The sequence below is a fragment of the Danio aesculapii genome, chromosome 21 (assembly GCF_903798145.1).
Source record: "Danio aesculapii chromosome 21, fDanAes4.1, whole genome shotgun sequence".
Lineage (NCBI taxonomy): Eukaryota > Metazoa > Chordata > Actinopteri > Cypriniformes > Danionidae > Danio > Danio aesculapii.
Window position 1 is genome coordinate 1,163,917 of NC_079455.1, and position 15,594 is coordinate 1,179,510.

Below are 15,594 nucleotides of genomic sequence, written 5' to 3' on the forward strand. Positions count from 1 at the left end.
CTAATATCCGGCAGTGTGCAACCATAGGATGAAGTATCCCTTTAACTAAATTAAAAATCAGTATCAGATATAGGACAAAATTAGATAAAATCTATCAGCATGGCTAAACTCTAGTATCCTGCAACCCTGGGTGAACTTACTTTTAACTAAATGCACAAAGTTGTATTTTTCAAGCTTGAAATTTTACACAAAGAATAATTTTTGATGATTGATGGATTGATTGATTGATTGATTGATTGATTGGGATAAAGATGGACCAACACTTTTATTTAAATGTCAAAACTGCAATCTTTCATTGTCCAGCCAAGATCAAGTCTAATCATCTCATATTATGATTATTCTGCACAACAATTCACCATGTATTTAGCATAAACACACTCACCTGCACCATAGTGACCACATGGCACGGGTTGAGCAGGTAGATGACGGTCTTCGTGGCGAACTTGAATCCAACCTCAACCCCAAAAGTCATGCAGAGAGCCACGAGCAACAGGTTCTTGCCCCAGCTGTCCTCCTTAACGTTATTCCTCCGGCCTTCCTTCCCCACATCCCTGACCTCCTTCGGAACGCTGAGCTTCTTGAGGGCCAGCAGCACCTCCAGGACCGAGAAAAAGACGATTATCAGCGTCTCTAGAAGCCTCTGACGCGGACTGATGAAGGCGGCGCACTCGGGCCCTCCGTTGCCCTCAAACATGGGGTCCACACCGCCGTACATCCAGTCCAGCAGGCTGTAGATATTATACCGAGACATGTTCCTTTGCTCGTATTGGAAAAGGTAGGAGCAAGACGGAATGAAGGACAGGACGCCGACCTCCTGGCGGAACATGAACTTCAGATCTGCCTCGGGGGAAAGAGTGATGAACTGACCGGGGAGGAGCGCACCATCGGCCGCTTCATCAGACCCACACACCCGCTGGAGGAGGAGGAGACACCGGAGATACACACAGATAGGACCGTTTTAGGGAGGAAGACGCATTTCCGAAGACGATGGTTCAATGCTAACTGATTATTCGCTAAAATATTGCAGGTCACTAAATATACGCTTAAAACGAGCTACTTTGCAGGATATCCACGCAAATATTAGCGACTGTTTTAAGGTGGAAGACGCCTTTGCAAAGGCGAAGGTTTGAATGCTAACGTAACCGATTGTTCGCTAAGAATATTCCAGGTCGTTACATGAAAGCTCCAAAAGAGGCTGGTGTTCATCAAGCCAGAGGCCGTAATAACGAAATTTTCACTCGTTAAAAAGCAGAAGCGGAAGATGCGACGCGATCTGCTCCATGTGGCGTATGAAAAAGCTGCTTCACCATAGAAACGCCGCCCTGTTCGCCAGTCCGGGTCCCCAAATCCACCTAGACCAGAACGCGCATGCGCGCTCACTTCCCCCAGAAACCGCACCGCTCGTTTCCCGGAAAAGAACAGGTCGCGCGCCGCGGCTCCGCCTCTCTCCAGCCGGTAACTCCTTCACCACCGGAGCCGCTATAACTCTCGCGAGGGGCCCATTTTATAAAATGATGAGCACGAATCAAAAATGGAGGTTAAACTAATAAAATGGAGAAAAAAAATCCATTCACCTAAAAAAAATACTCAATTTACTTACCATCAAGGGCTTTCAAACCGTTTCAAACCTTTATGACTTTGTTCCTTCTGTTGAACACTAAAGAAGATGTTTCAAAGAATGTTGGAAACCGGTAACTATTGACCTTCATAGTAAGGAAGTCAATGGTTACCATCATAAGCAAAGTATGCAGCTACTTAAAGACCCAAGACATTTATATTAAATAAATATAAGTATAAATTATATCTATAACTTCATTTTCACCACATTTTTGTTCGGTGAGTTATTAAAGAAGAAAGAAATAAATTTAAAAAATGCAACAGACATGGGTTTCTTACTATGGAGGACCAAACATTCGTTCATATTCCCTTTATCAGAATCAGAATCAGAATCAGAAAGAGCTTTATTGCCAGGTATGTTCACACATACGAGGAATTTGTTTTGGTGTCAGAGCTTCTACAGTGCAACAGGATAACAGAGACAGGACAAAAAACAGATAATAAATATATTTTTTTAAAAATAGAAGTAAGTAGTGAGTGCAAATATACAGATTGACAAGTGTATGTACATGTTTATTACTATATACAACGTTATATGTGCAGCTGTTATGTGCAAATTGGCATGTAAAGTGTGTTGTTAAATAAGTGTATATGTGTATAAAAGTGTATAGCAAGTAGTGATGTTGGCTCCACAATTATTATCATCAAGTGTTCATGAGATGGATTGCCTGAGGGAAGAAACTGTTTCTGTGTCGGGCTGTTCTGGTGCGCAGTGCTCTGTAGCGTCGACCAGAAGGTAAAAGTTCAAAGAGGCAGTGTGCTGGGTGTGAGGGGTCCAGAGTGATTTTGGCAGCCCTTCTGCTCGCTCTGGATAAGTACAGTTCTTGGGGAGTAGGAAGGGTTGTACCAGTGATTCGCTCAGCAGTCCGAACTATTCGACGTAGTCTTTGGAGGTCGTATTTAGTAGCTGAGCTAAACCAGACAGTTATTGATGTGCAGATGACTGATTCAATGATGGAGGTGTAGAACTGTTTCAGCAGCTCCTTTGGGAGGTTAAACTTCCTCAGCTGACGAAGAAAGTACATCCTCTGTTGAGCTTTTTTGACAATGGAGTCAATGTGAGTGTCCCACTTCAGGTCCTTAGAGATGGTGGTGCCCAGGAACTTGAATGACTCCACTGCTGCCACAATGCTGTCCATGATGCTCAGTGGGGGGAGAGCAGGGGGGTTTCTCCTGAAGTCCACTATCATCTCCACTGTTTTGAGCGTGTTGAGCTCCAGGTTGTTGTTACTGCACCAGACAGCCAACTCCTTAACCTCCTGAACTTATTCGTCAGGGGTCACCACAGAGGAATGAACCGCCAACTATTCCATGTTTTTTACGCACTGGGAAACACCCATACACACTTATTCATACAGAGGTGATACACTACAGCCAATTAGTTCTTCTAAATTGACCCTATTGCGCATGTGTTTGGACTGTGGGGGGAAACCGGCGCACCCGGAGGAAACCCACGCCAATATGGGGAGAACATGCAAACTCCACACAGAAATGCCAACTGACCCAGCCGGGGCTCGAACCAGCGACCTTCTTGCTGTGAGGCAACAGTGCTAACCACTAAGACACTGTGCTGCCTCAAGCACCAAACCTGCGAAACAAAAATAATAATAATAATAAATAAATAAATAAATAAATAAATGCATACATAGACAGACATAGATAGATAGATAGATAGATAGATAGATAGATAGATAGATAGATAGATAGATAGATAGATAGATAGATAGATAGATAGATAGATAGATAGATAGATAGATAGATAGATAGATAGATAGATAGATAGATAGGCAGGCAGGCAGACAGACAGACAGACAGACAGGCAGGCAGGCAGGCAGGCAGGCAGGCAGGCAGGCAGGCAGGCAGGCAGGCAGGCAGGCAGGCAGGCAGGCAGGCAGGCAGGCAGGCAGACAGACAGACAGACAGACAGACAGACAGACAGACAGACAGACAGACAGACAGACAGACAGACAGACAGACAGACAGACAGACAGACAGATAGATAGATAGATAGATAGATAGATAGATAGATAATGTAATATAGTCATCCATACCTTACATTAAGGTCATATTTAAATAAATAAATAAATATAAAAGCATATAAGAAGCATTTCTTCTGTGGAATTTTCAAACTTCATAAGCGACCCCTTGTGGTAAATATAGTACTTAAACCTCAAACCAATATTTTAGTTTGTGGACGCTGAGGCAGTGTTTTCATTGGATAGAATGTAGCCATGACTCATCGTGAATTTACATACAGGTTTATTATTATGGTATGTTTTTATTTCATACTTATTCATTACTAAAGCTTGTATGACGGTGACCCTCAACCACTAGAGGGCATCAGAAGACTTTCAAGAGGCCTTCAAATTAATATTTAATTTAACATTACTTAATTACTGATGCTATCTATCTATCTATCTATCTATCTATCTATCTATCTATCTATCTATCTATCTATCTATCTATCTATCTATCTATCTATCTGTCTGTCTGTCTAAAACATCAGAAATCCTGAAAATATCAGTTTTTACAATATATATATATATATTTTTCCTCCATAAATGTCTTAAAATAAAATAAAAAGAGCTTTTAAAGCAAATAAATAAGACTGGGGGTCATCAGATATGACTGTCAATATCCACAAAGTCAAAACTGCATATAAATACAGTCGCCTTGCTCTTGAGTCTTATAAAATAAAGAATCATTCATACATTTTCCTTCAGCTTAGTCTCTTATTTATCAGGGGTTGCCACAGCAGAATGAATCGCCAACTATTCCAGCATGTTTTACACAGCACATACCCTTCCATACCCTTCCGCAACCCAGTACTGGGAACTCGCTGTACTCACTGGTTCGAGTCCCGGCTGGCTCAGTTAGCCTTTCTGTGTGGAGCTTGCATGTTCTGCCCGTGTTGGCGTGGGTTTCCCCCTTAGTCCACACACATGTGCTATAGGGGAATTGATTAACTAAATTGGTCTTAGTGTATGAGTGTGTGTGTGAATGAGAGTGTATGGGTGTTTCCTAGTACTGACTTGCAGCTGGATGGGCATCCGCTGTATTAAACACTATGCTGGAATAGTTGGTGGGTCATTCCACTGTGGTGACCCCTGAAATAGAGACTAAGCAGAAGGAAAATGAATGAATAATAATAATAATTTTCACAAAGATGCTAAAAGAAATATTTGTGGTTCCCCACAGGACCTTTAAATGAACAGTGAATCCTTTTTTGTTACTGTTAAAAACATGTTGCAACACAGGCATGTACCCCTATATATTTCTGGAGATCACGAATTATATACCCAGGGAACGTCTTTAAAATTTCACGCTACCAGCTGAACGCTTGGCTCTGTGTGGACGGCGTTTCTGCTGTTACCAGTTTCTCCAGTGTCTTACATTGGAGTACATTGGACTTGAGGCGCAGAGAGAAGTTGACCACGACGGCAAGGTTCGAGTCTGGCAAAGAACAGTTCCACAAGGACAAAAACAGAAGGCCAAAATTTAAAATAAACAAGTAAATAACAGGGTAAGAATGTGGTAAAATCTGAAAACGTGGTAAAAAAATCAGGCTGCCGTGAGGGCTTTTCTTTTTCTGGATCGCTTTTGAAAACACTATCGGTTTAGGGAAGGAGGAGGGTGGGGGTGGGGGGTTCTGTAGGTCAGTTAGTCAGTCGACAGCGGCCTCTGGTGGATTTACATGAGAACAGCAGGTGTGGATGGCACTCGTGAGAGAAATATGAGATCTGAAAAAGCGTACACAGCGCCCTCTGGTGGATTCGCAAAAAAACAAGACCTGCAAAAAAATGTAGCTCCCGGGATGTATTCGGCGCTCTCCCGAAGTGTATACGGGGGTACATAATCAGAATGAGCCTGGGTTGACATTTTAACATTGTAAAGAAGCTTTTTTCCACTGAGAGGAAGCTTCTATGGGATGAAAAGGTTCCATGATATTGAAGGTTCCTGGTGGAACCATTGATGCCGGTAATTTCTGAAACTATAAGAGGCGATCGCTGATGTTCTGATTAAAACTTATTTGTTAATTGTGGGAGTTTTTTTTTTTACTTCAACCGTAAAGATGACCTGCAGTGAATTACTGACAATGTCTACTCTAGGGTGGGGAGAATACTGAGTGTGTGTGTGTGTGTGTGTGTTTGTGTGGTCCTCGTACATTGAGGACCAAATGTCCCCACAAGTATAGCGATACCATTATAATTTGACCTTGAGGGGACATTTTAGGTCTTCATGAGGAAAAGGGCTCATAAATGAGACTGAATGAAGTGTTTTAAAGATGTAAGAAGGCAGAGTGTTTCCTCTGAGGGTTGTGTTTAGGGGGAAGGTTGGGGAATATACAGTCTGTACACGAGAAACATCATTACAGCTGTGGGAAGTCCCCATAACACATGAAAACACAGAATATGCATGTGTGTGTGTGTGTGTGTGTGTGTGTGTGTGTCAGAGAGTGTCCCTGTGTAAGTGTGTGTCCATGAGTGTCATTGTATGTGTGTGTGTCCTTATGTGTTATATGTATGAGTATGTGTGTATATGTGCGTGTGTGTTTTTGTATGTGTATGTGTATATCTGTGGGTGTATATATCTGTGAGTGTTTATGTGTGTACGAGTATGTGCGTGTGTGTATGTGCATGTGTAAATGTAAGTGTGTGTGTGTGTCTGTCTCTGTATGTATATATATATATATATATATATATATATATATATATATATATATATATATATATATATATATACATACAGAGACAGACACACACACACACTTACATTTACACATGCATATATATATATATATAGTGTGTGTGTGTATATATTTTTTGAGTGCATATGTGTTTATGCGTTTGTGTGTGTGTATGTATGTGTATGTGTCTGACTCTCTCTGTGTATGTGTGTGTGTGTAAGCAGAGTTCTGGGAAGGTCTGTGGGCAGAGAGTTGTGCCTGCTGCGCTGCTGAAGCTTCTTGGTTTAGTCTGTTCAGCAGTTCCAGCACGAATACATCAAACGTGTCAGTTCAACACTGAAGATGAGCAAGTCAAAGGGAGGATACAACTGAAAAAACCATCTACATCCTTTAACTTAAGCTGAACACAAAAGAAGATATTTTGAAGAATGCTGAAAACCTGTAACCATTGACTTCTATAGTATTTGTTTTCATGGAAGTCAATGGGTACAGGTTTCCAGAGTACTTCAAACTATCTTCTGTAATGTTCAACTGAAGAAAGAAACTCATAAATAAATAAAAAACAAGCGTGAATCTTCATTTTTGGGTGAACGCTCCCTTAAAGAAGTCAAAGAATCTGAAAGTCTTGAGTGTTCAGTTCCTGAAAAAAAATAACGTCGCTGCCGTAATTCATTTATTTTACTTTAGCTAAATCCCTTTATTCATCAGGGGTTGCCACAGCGGAATGAACCGCCAACTATTCCAGCATATGTTTTACACAGCGGATGCCTTTCCAGCTGCAACCCAGTACTGGGAAACACCCATACTCAAACACTACAGCCAATCTAGTTCATCAGTTCCCCTATAGTGCATGTGTTTGGACTGTGGGGGAAACCGGAGCACCCGGAGGAAACCCACGCCAACACGGGGAGAACATGCAAACTCCACACTGATCCAGCTGAGGCTCGAACCAGCGTCCTTCTTGCTGTGAGGCCACAGTGCTAACCACTGCGCCACCGTGTCACCCTCACTACTTTAATATTCTGATATGTAGATGTCCCTCCCTCCAGGACATCTACACCAGGCGGTGCATGAGGAAAGCCAAGAGGATCATCAGCGACTCCAGACACCCAAGCCAGTTTGCATGTTCTCCCTGCATTCGTGTGGGTTTCCACCAGGTGCTCCACAGTCCAAACACATGTGCTATAGGGGAACTGGGTAAGCTAAATTGACTGTAGTGTATGTGTGTGAATGAGTGTGTATGGGTGTTTCCCAGTGATGGGTTGCAGCTAGAAGGGCATTCGCTGCTTAAAATGTGCTGGATAAGTTGGTGGTTCATTCTGCTGTGGCGACCCCGGATTAATAAAGGGACTAAGCCGAAAATAAAATAAATGAATATTACTTTTATATTTAATTCATGTTTTTCTTACTGTAAATAAGTAATGATGCATAAATAAGTATTATATTTATGTTTTGCTAATTTTATTTACATTGTATAATTAAAAAAAAAGAGTCAAATGAAAGAAAAAGAAAAAGCCCAGGCAGCCACTACAGACGATGACGTGCTGAACATTACGCAGACTTTCTGAACACATTCGCTTTGACTTGACTTTCTGTTCACCGACGGTCGGGAGATTTATGATTCACCAAAATGTTTATGCAAATATAAGCGAGACAGGGACTGAGTTTAGCAGAGGATGACGTCAGCTCAGAAGGTCAGATAAGTACACACTGCAGTCAGATAATGAGTGACGTAATGCTCTCTCTCACACACACGGTAGTATTTGCATTTATAATATACAGTTGGTGTCAGAATTATTAGCCCCCCATATATTTGCCCCAATTTCTGTTGAACATCGAGAAGTTTTTTCCAACACATTTCTAATCATAATAGTTTTAATAACTCATAATAGCACATAATATTAAGACGAATTTAAGATGAATGAGGATTCTTGATGCAGAATAGTTAGGGATCGGAGATCACGGCTGTTCAGCTCAGGCTTGTGCTCTTGTCCTTTACGCACTGAAATTCAGATTCCTTCAATCTTTTAATGATGTTCTGCACTGTTGAAGGTGAAATATCCAAATGTCTTCCCCTCTTTCTCTAAGGAACATTGTTTTTAAATGTTTCCACCGTTTCCTTACTCCACCAAAGTAAAGGAGTAAAGTAAAGGAGTAAAGTAAAGAGAAAGTAAAGAGGCTGAATGGAGGAGGCTCGTTCTTTATCCTCGCGCTGCAGATGCTCTGTTTAACTGTTTTCTCGCTAGTGAAGCGTTCAGTTTTTACACTTACAAAGTCCCATGGAGAGACACAACTGAGTCTTAAAGGGAATGAGAGACGAGACTCTGGTTTAATGCACGTTATGCTGAAAACACACCCAGAACTCACTAAGAGAATAGGCACAACCCTGTTAGACCATGCGCCGGGGTGCAGAGCGTATTTTCACCATCACTAAAATAGAACAAGTGTATTCAGACATTTGGGAAGGTGTATTCAAATTGAAATGTTACACACACACACTCGAGTAGTAGACGATTTCAAAGGCAATCTGTTGTGATGATTCTACAACTAATGTAAACAAACGAGCATTACGAGTACTTTGCTTTTAAAGAGTGTTTTACACAGCCTCTTATAGGACTCTGAGCAAGCGTGTGTGTCCAAAAGTGTACTCTTATAAGGGACTGTCCCCCGTAGGCTGACTAACACACACAATTCCCGAGCAGGTGAAAAGACAGAGCTGGGGGAATTCATCGAGAGCCACCCGCACACACTCGACGGGCACTCAAAAGCAGCTGATAACCAGCTCTGCCTCTTCATAGCCGCTCACAGCTCCTCGTGTGCGAGGAAGTGGAGGCTTTTTCTGAGAATCGAGAGTCGATGCAGCGGGAGGAAGGATGTGGAGCAACAGACCGTTTCGCGTGAGACTGAACTCTAACGTTACTGAGGAGTTCAGTGGAGACGGGTTCGTGTGTGTGTGTGTGTGTGTGTGTGATGACCTGAAAGACAACAGCAAGGAACAGCTACAACAGGTAAAGTCTCTCTCTGTGTGTGTGTGTGTGTGTGTGTGTGTGTGTGTGTGCGTGTGTGTGTGAGTGTGTGTGTGTATGTGTGTGTGTTGAACTAAAATACAACAGTGGGAAACAATTAGCTACAATGTGGTCTCAGTGTGTGTGTGTGTGTGTGTGTGTGTGTGTGTGTGTGATGAGCTGAAAGACAACAGCAAGAAAAACTTGGGTACAACAGGTAGTCACGGTGTGTGTGTGTGTGTGTGTGTGTGTGTTTGTGTGTTGAGCTGAAATAATAACAACAAGAAACACTTAGCAACAAGAAGAAACTCAGTGTGTGTGTGTGTGTGTGTGTGTGTGTGTGAGATGAGCTAAAAGACAACAGCGAGTAACACTGAAGACAGCACATGGAGATGAGGTAAGTCATTTTCTACATTCGCTGGTCTATTAGACTGTAAAAAGCCGGCAGCGGGTAAAAAGAGATGGTTAGGGCGATAGTTAGAGGGGGGTTTGGATGATTCTATGGGCCCACGTACTGTAGGGTACTTGGATTGTACCATGTACAGTTTTATTAGCCATGAAATAGTTTCATAAATATAAACAATAATAATAATAATGAAAGAAAGAATAAAAAAGTTAAAATAAAAAAGAAATAATTAAATAAAGAAGGGATTAAATAATAATAGAATGGAAAAATGAAAATAGAAAGAATGAATAAATTAAAGAAAGGATTAAATGATGAAGGAAAGAAAGAATGAAAAAAACAAAGAAACAAACTGAGAGAAATATTAAATTAAACTATTTAAAGACAGAAAGAAACAAACAAACAAAGAAAAATGTTAATAAAAAACAAAAGAATGAATAAATTAAAGAAAGGATTAAATGATGAAAGAAACAAAAAAGAAACAAACAGAGAGAAATATTATATTTCAGTAATTATAATTAATTAAAATATTTAAAGAAACAAAGAAAGAAAAAAGAAAGAAAGAATAAAAAAAATAAAAAAGAAGGAATTAATAAAATAAAGAAAGGATTAAATAATGAAAGAATTAAAGAAAGAATAAAGTTAAGAAAAAAGAAAGACTTTACAAAGAAAGAAAGAATAAAAACATTTAAAATAAAAGAATGAATCAAAGAAAGGATAAAATAATAAAAGAATTGAATAATGAAAGCAAAAATGAAAAAAGAAAGAATTAATCAATCAAATATTGAAAATAAGAAAGAATCAAAACATTTCAATGAAAAAAGAAAGAATTAATAAATTAAAGAAGAGATTAAATGATGAAAGAAAGAAAGAAAGAGAATTATTAAATTAAAGTATTTAAAGAAAGAAAGAATAAAAAATTTTAAATGAAAAACAAAAGAATTAATAAATTAAAGAAAGGATTAAATGATAAAAGAAAGAAAGAAAGAAAGAATTATTAAAGTATTTTAAAAAAGAAAGAATAAAAAAATTTAATAAAAACAAAAGAATTAATAAAATAAAGAAAGGATTAAAGGAATGAAAGAAAGAATAAAAACATTTAAAATAAAAGAATGAATCAAAGAAAGGATTAAATAATAAAAGAATTGAATAATGAAAGCAAAAATGAAAAAAAAAGAATTAATCAATCAAATATTGAAAATAAGAAAGAATAAAAACAATTAAATGAAAAAAGAAAGAATTAATAAATTAAAGAAGAGATTAAATGATAAAGGAAAGAAAGAAAGAAAGAAAGAAAGAAAGAAAGAAAGAAAGAAAGAAAGAAAGGAAGAAAGAAAGAAAGAAAGAAAGAAAGAAAGAGAATTATTAAATTAAAGTAATTAAAGAAAGAAAGAATAAAAAAATTCAATAAAAAACAAAAGAATTAATAAAATAAAGAAAGGATTAAATATTGAAAGATAGAAAGAAAGAAACAAATAAAAACATTTAAATGAAAAAATAAAGAACTAATAAATTAAAGAGAGGATTAAATGATAAAAGAAAGAAAGAAAGAAAAGAAAGAAAGAATTATTGAAGTATTTAAAAAAAGAAAGAGTAAAAGCAAAAATGAAAAAAGAAGGAATTAATCAATCAAATATTGAAAATAAGAAAGAATAAAAACATTTCAATGAAAAAAGAAAGAATTCATAAATTAAAGAAGAGATTAAATGATGAAAGAAAGAAAGAAAGAAAGAAAGAATAAAACATTTAAAATAAAAAAGAAAGAATTAATAAATTATAAAAAGGATTAAATGATGAAAGAAAGACAGAAACATTCAAACAGAGAGAAATATTCAATTAAAGAAAGGATTATTAATGAAAATATTGAAAGAAAGAAAAAAAGAATAAAAAGAAAAAGAAAAAAGAAAGAATTAATCAAAGAAATGATTAAATAATGAAAGAAAGAAAGAAAGAAAGCATTCTCTTCTCTCCTCTTGATGTGTGTTTTCGGGGACTGTAGATTATTGTGTGCTCTCCCCTGCGGTCACATCAACACACAGCCTGTGTCCTCAGCCTGTGTCCAGTGACTGTGGATGCTGCTGGGGAATCCCCTAATCTGCATGAGCAGGAGACACACTTTCACTTCAGCTAAAGTGAATGCAGCACACACACACACACTCTCTCTCGACTGAGGACAAGTGTTCATAAAGCATCCGTAAGATGGTTATAAGCTGCTGTGAGTGTGTGTGCTGATATGACGTGATCTGCAGACTCAGTACTCGGTGTAGAGTCTGTGTGATTCAGAAGAGCAGCTACATCTGAATACTGGGTCAGTGGAGACGTCACACGCTACACACACGCACTCCGCAAACCCACACACGCGCAGACACTCCGCAATCACACACGCTACACACACATTCTGCAAACACACACACACACACACACTTCTTTCTTTATTCCTGTTTCATTCTTATTCATTCATTTTCCTTCAGCTTAGTCTCTTATTCATCAGGAGTCACCACAGCAGAATGAACCGCCAACTATTCCAGCAGATGCCCTTCCAGCTGCAACCCACTACTGGGAAACACCCATACACACTAAATTTAGGCCAATTTAGTTAATCAAATTCAGTTTTTGAAGGAGAAATAATAATAAAATTAATAGTTTGATTTGTTTTGTGTTTGTAAATACAGAAGTTAAGCTGTATTTATCTGATAAGTATTTATCTTCAATGTTTTCCTTTGTTAGTATGTGGTGATGTGCATGTCAAGTGGAGGAGTTGTTCAATAAAGTGTTTTGCAAAGATGAAATCATCAGCTGAATTACACGGTTCTGTCTGCGCTCTGAATGATTTCGAGATATTGAGCTTCAAAGTTTTGGCACTAAATATAATAAATAAATGAATAAAGGTGGTCATGAATGAACACATTTAGAAATGAATGAATGAATTAAAGTAGGAATAAAAGAACAAATGAATGAATGAAGGTAGGAACAATTCAATTAATTAATAAAGGTGAGAATGAATAAATGAATAGGAATAAATGAATAAAGGTAGTCATGAATGCATAAATTTAGGAATAAAAGAATGAATTAGTAAAGTAGGAATAAATGAACAAATGAATGAATAAAAATAAGAATTAATGAATGAATAGGAATAAATGAATGAAGGTAGTCATGAATGAGTAAATTTAGGAATGAATGAATGAATTAAAGTAGGAATGAAAGAACAAATGCATGAATGAAGGTAGGAACAATTCAATTAATTAATAAAGGTGAGAATTAATGAATGAATGAATGAATAGGAATAAATTAATGAAGGTAGTCATGAATGAGTAAATTTAGGAATGAATGAATGAATTAAAGTAGGAATGAAAGAACAAATGCATGAATGAAGGTAGGAACAATTCAATTAATTAATAAAGGTGAGAATGTATGAATGAATGAATGAATGAATGAATAGGAATAAATGAATGAAGGTAGTCATGAATGCATACATTTAGGAATGAATGAATGAATTAAAGTAGGAATGAAAGAACAAATGCATGAATGAAGGTAGGAACAATTCAATTAATTAATAAAGGTGAGAATTAATGAATGAATGAATGAATAGGAATAAATTAATGAAGGTAGTCATGAATGAGTAAATTTAGGAATGAATGAATGAATTAAAGTAGGAATGAAAGAACAAATGCATGAATGAAGGTAGGAACAATTCAATTAATTAATAAAGGTGAGAATGTATGAATGAATGAATGAATGAATGAATAGGAATAAATGAATGAAGGTAGTCATGAATGCATACATTTAGGAATGAATGAATGAATTAAAGTAGGAATGAAAGAACAAATGCATGAATGAAGGTAGGAACAATTCAATTAAATAATAAAGGTGAGAATGTATGAATGAATGAATGAATGAATTGGAATAAATTAATGAAGGTAGTCATGAATGAGTAAATTTAGGAATGAATGAATGAATTAATTAAAGTGGGAATAAATTAACAAATGAATGAATGAAGGTAGGAACAATTCAATTAATTAATAACGGTAAGAATGAATGAATTAATAGGAATAAATGAATAAAGGTAGTCATGAATGAGTAAATTTAGGAATGAAAGAACAAATGCATGAATGAAGGTAGGAACAATTCAATTAATTAATAAAGGTGAGAATGAATGAATGAATGAATAGGAATAAATTAATGAAGATAATCATGAATGCATAAATTTAGGAATGAATGAATGAATTAAAGTAGGAATGAAAGAACAAATGCATGAATGAAGGTAGGAAAAATTCAATTAATTAATAACGGTAAGAATGAATGAATTAATAGGAATAAATGAATAAAGGTAGTCATGAATGAGTAAATTTAGGAATAAATGAATTAATTAATTAAAGTAGGAATAAATGAACAAATGAATGAATAAAAGTAAGAATTAATGAATGAATAGGAATAAATTAATGAAGGTAGTCATGAATGAGTAAATTTAGGAATGAATGAATGAATTAAAGTAGGAATGAAAGAACAAATGCATGAATGAAGGTAGGAACAATTCAATTAATTAATAACGGTAAGAATGAATGAATGAATTGGAATAAATGAATGAATTAATTAAAGTAGGAACAAATGAACAAATGAATGAATAAAAGTAAGAATTAATGAATGAATAGGAATAAATGAATGAATTAATTAAAGTAGGAATAAATGAACAAATGAATGAATAAAAATAAGAATTAATGAATGAATAGGAATAAATGAATGAGTAAATTTAGGAATGAATGAATGAATTAAAGCAGGAATGAAAGAACAAATGCATGAATGAAGGTAGGAACAATTCAATTAATTAATAAAGGTGAGAATGAATGAATGAATGAATGAATGAATGAATGAATGAATGAATGAATGAATGGGAATAAATTAATGAAGATAATCATGAATGCATAAATTTAGGAATGAATGAATGAATGAATTAAAGTAGGAATAAATTGACAAATGAATGAATGAAGGTAAGGTAACAATTCTAAAATGAATAAAGGTAAGAATGAGTGAATAAATGAATGAACAGGAATAAATCAATGAAGGTAGTCATGAAATAACAAATTAAGGAAGGAATAAATGAAAGTAGGAATGAATGAACAAATGAATGAAGGTAGGAACGATTCAATGACTGAAAAAAGGTAAGAATGAATGAACAAATGAATGAATAGGAATAAATGAATGAAGGTAATCATGAATGAATAAACTTAGGAATGAATAAATAAATGAATTAAAGTATAAATAAATGAATGAATGAAGGTAGGAACAATTCAATGACTGAATAAAGGTTTGAATGAATAGATGAATGAATTGGAATAAATGAATGAAGGTAATCATGAATGAATAAATTTAGGAATGAATGAATTAAAGTAGGAATAAATTAACAAATAAATGAATGAAGGTAGGAACAATTCAATAATGAATAAAGGTAAGCATGAATGAATGAACATAGGAATATATCAATAAAGGTGGTCATGAATGAATAAATTTAGGAATGAATAAATTAAAGTAGGAATAAATGAACAAATGAATGAATGTAGGAACAATTTAACAAATCAATAAAAGGATGAATGAATGAATGAATAAATGAATGAATGAACCGGAATAAATGAAGGCAGTCATGAATGAACAAATTTAGGAATGAATAAATGAATCAAAATAGGAATAAATGAACAAATAAATGAATGAAGGTAGGAAAAATTCAATGAATTAATAAAAGGTGAGAATTAATGAATGAATAGGAATGAATTTATGAAGGTAGTCATGAATGCATAAATTTAGGAATGAATGAATGAATGAATGAATGAATGAATGAATGAATGAATGAAAGTAGAAATAAATAAACGAATGGATGAAGGTGGGAACAA

The 15,594-nt window shown here is 36.0% G+C and overlaps 1 protein-coding gene across 1 annotated transcript; it reads right to left on the reverse strand.

Moving 5' to 3' along the window:
* LOC130214971 (transmembrane protein 164) lies at positions 1 to 1,372 on the reverse strand. The gene is made up of 2 exons (XM_056446850.1): positions 383 to 1,372; positions 1 to 45 (listed from the first exon to the last, which is right to left on the reverse strand). The coding sequence occupies exons 1-2, from the start codon at positions 824 to 826 to the stop codon at positions 1 to 3; spliced, it is 489 nt and encodes a 162-aa protein (XP_056302825.1). The 5' UTR covers positions 827 to 1,372.
* Positions 1,373 to 15,594: the final 14,222 nt, after the last annotated feature.

What these genes read in the sequence shown, in the direction of transcription:
- LOC130214971 (XM_056446850.1), bottom strand. Translation starts at nt 826, where the DNA reads ATGTTCCGCCAGGAGGTCGGCGTCCTGTCCTTCATTCCGTCTTGCTCC. An exon ending in ATGTGGTCACTATGGTGCAG is followed by an intron (nt 46 to 382) that starts GTGAGTGTGTTT and finishes TTTTTAATTTAG; the next exon opens with TTAAAGGGATACTTCATCCT.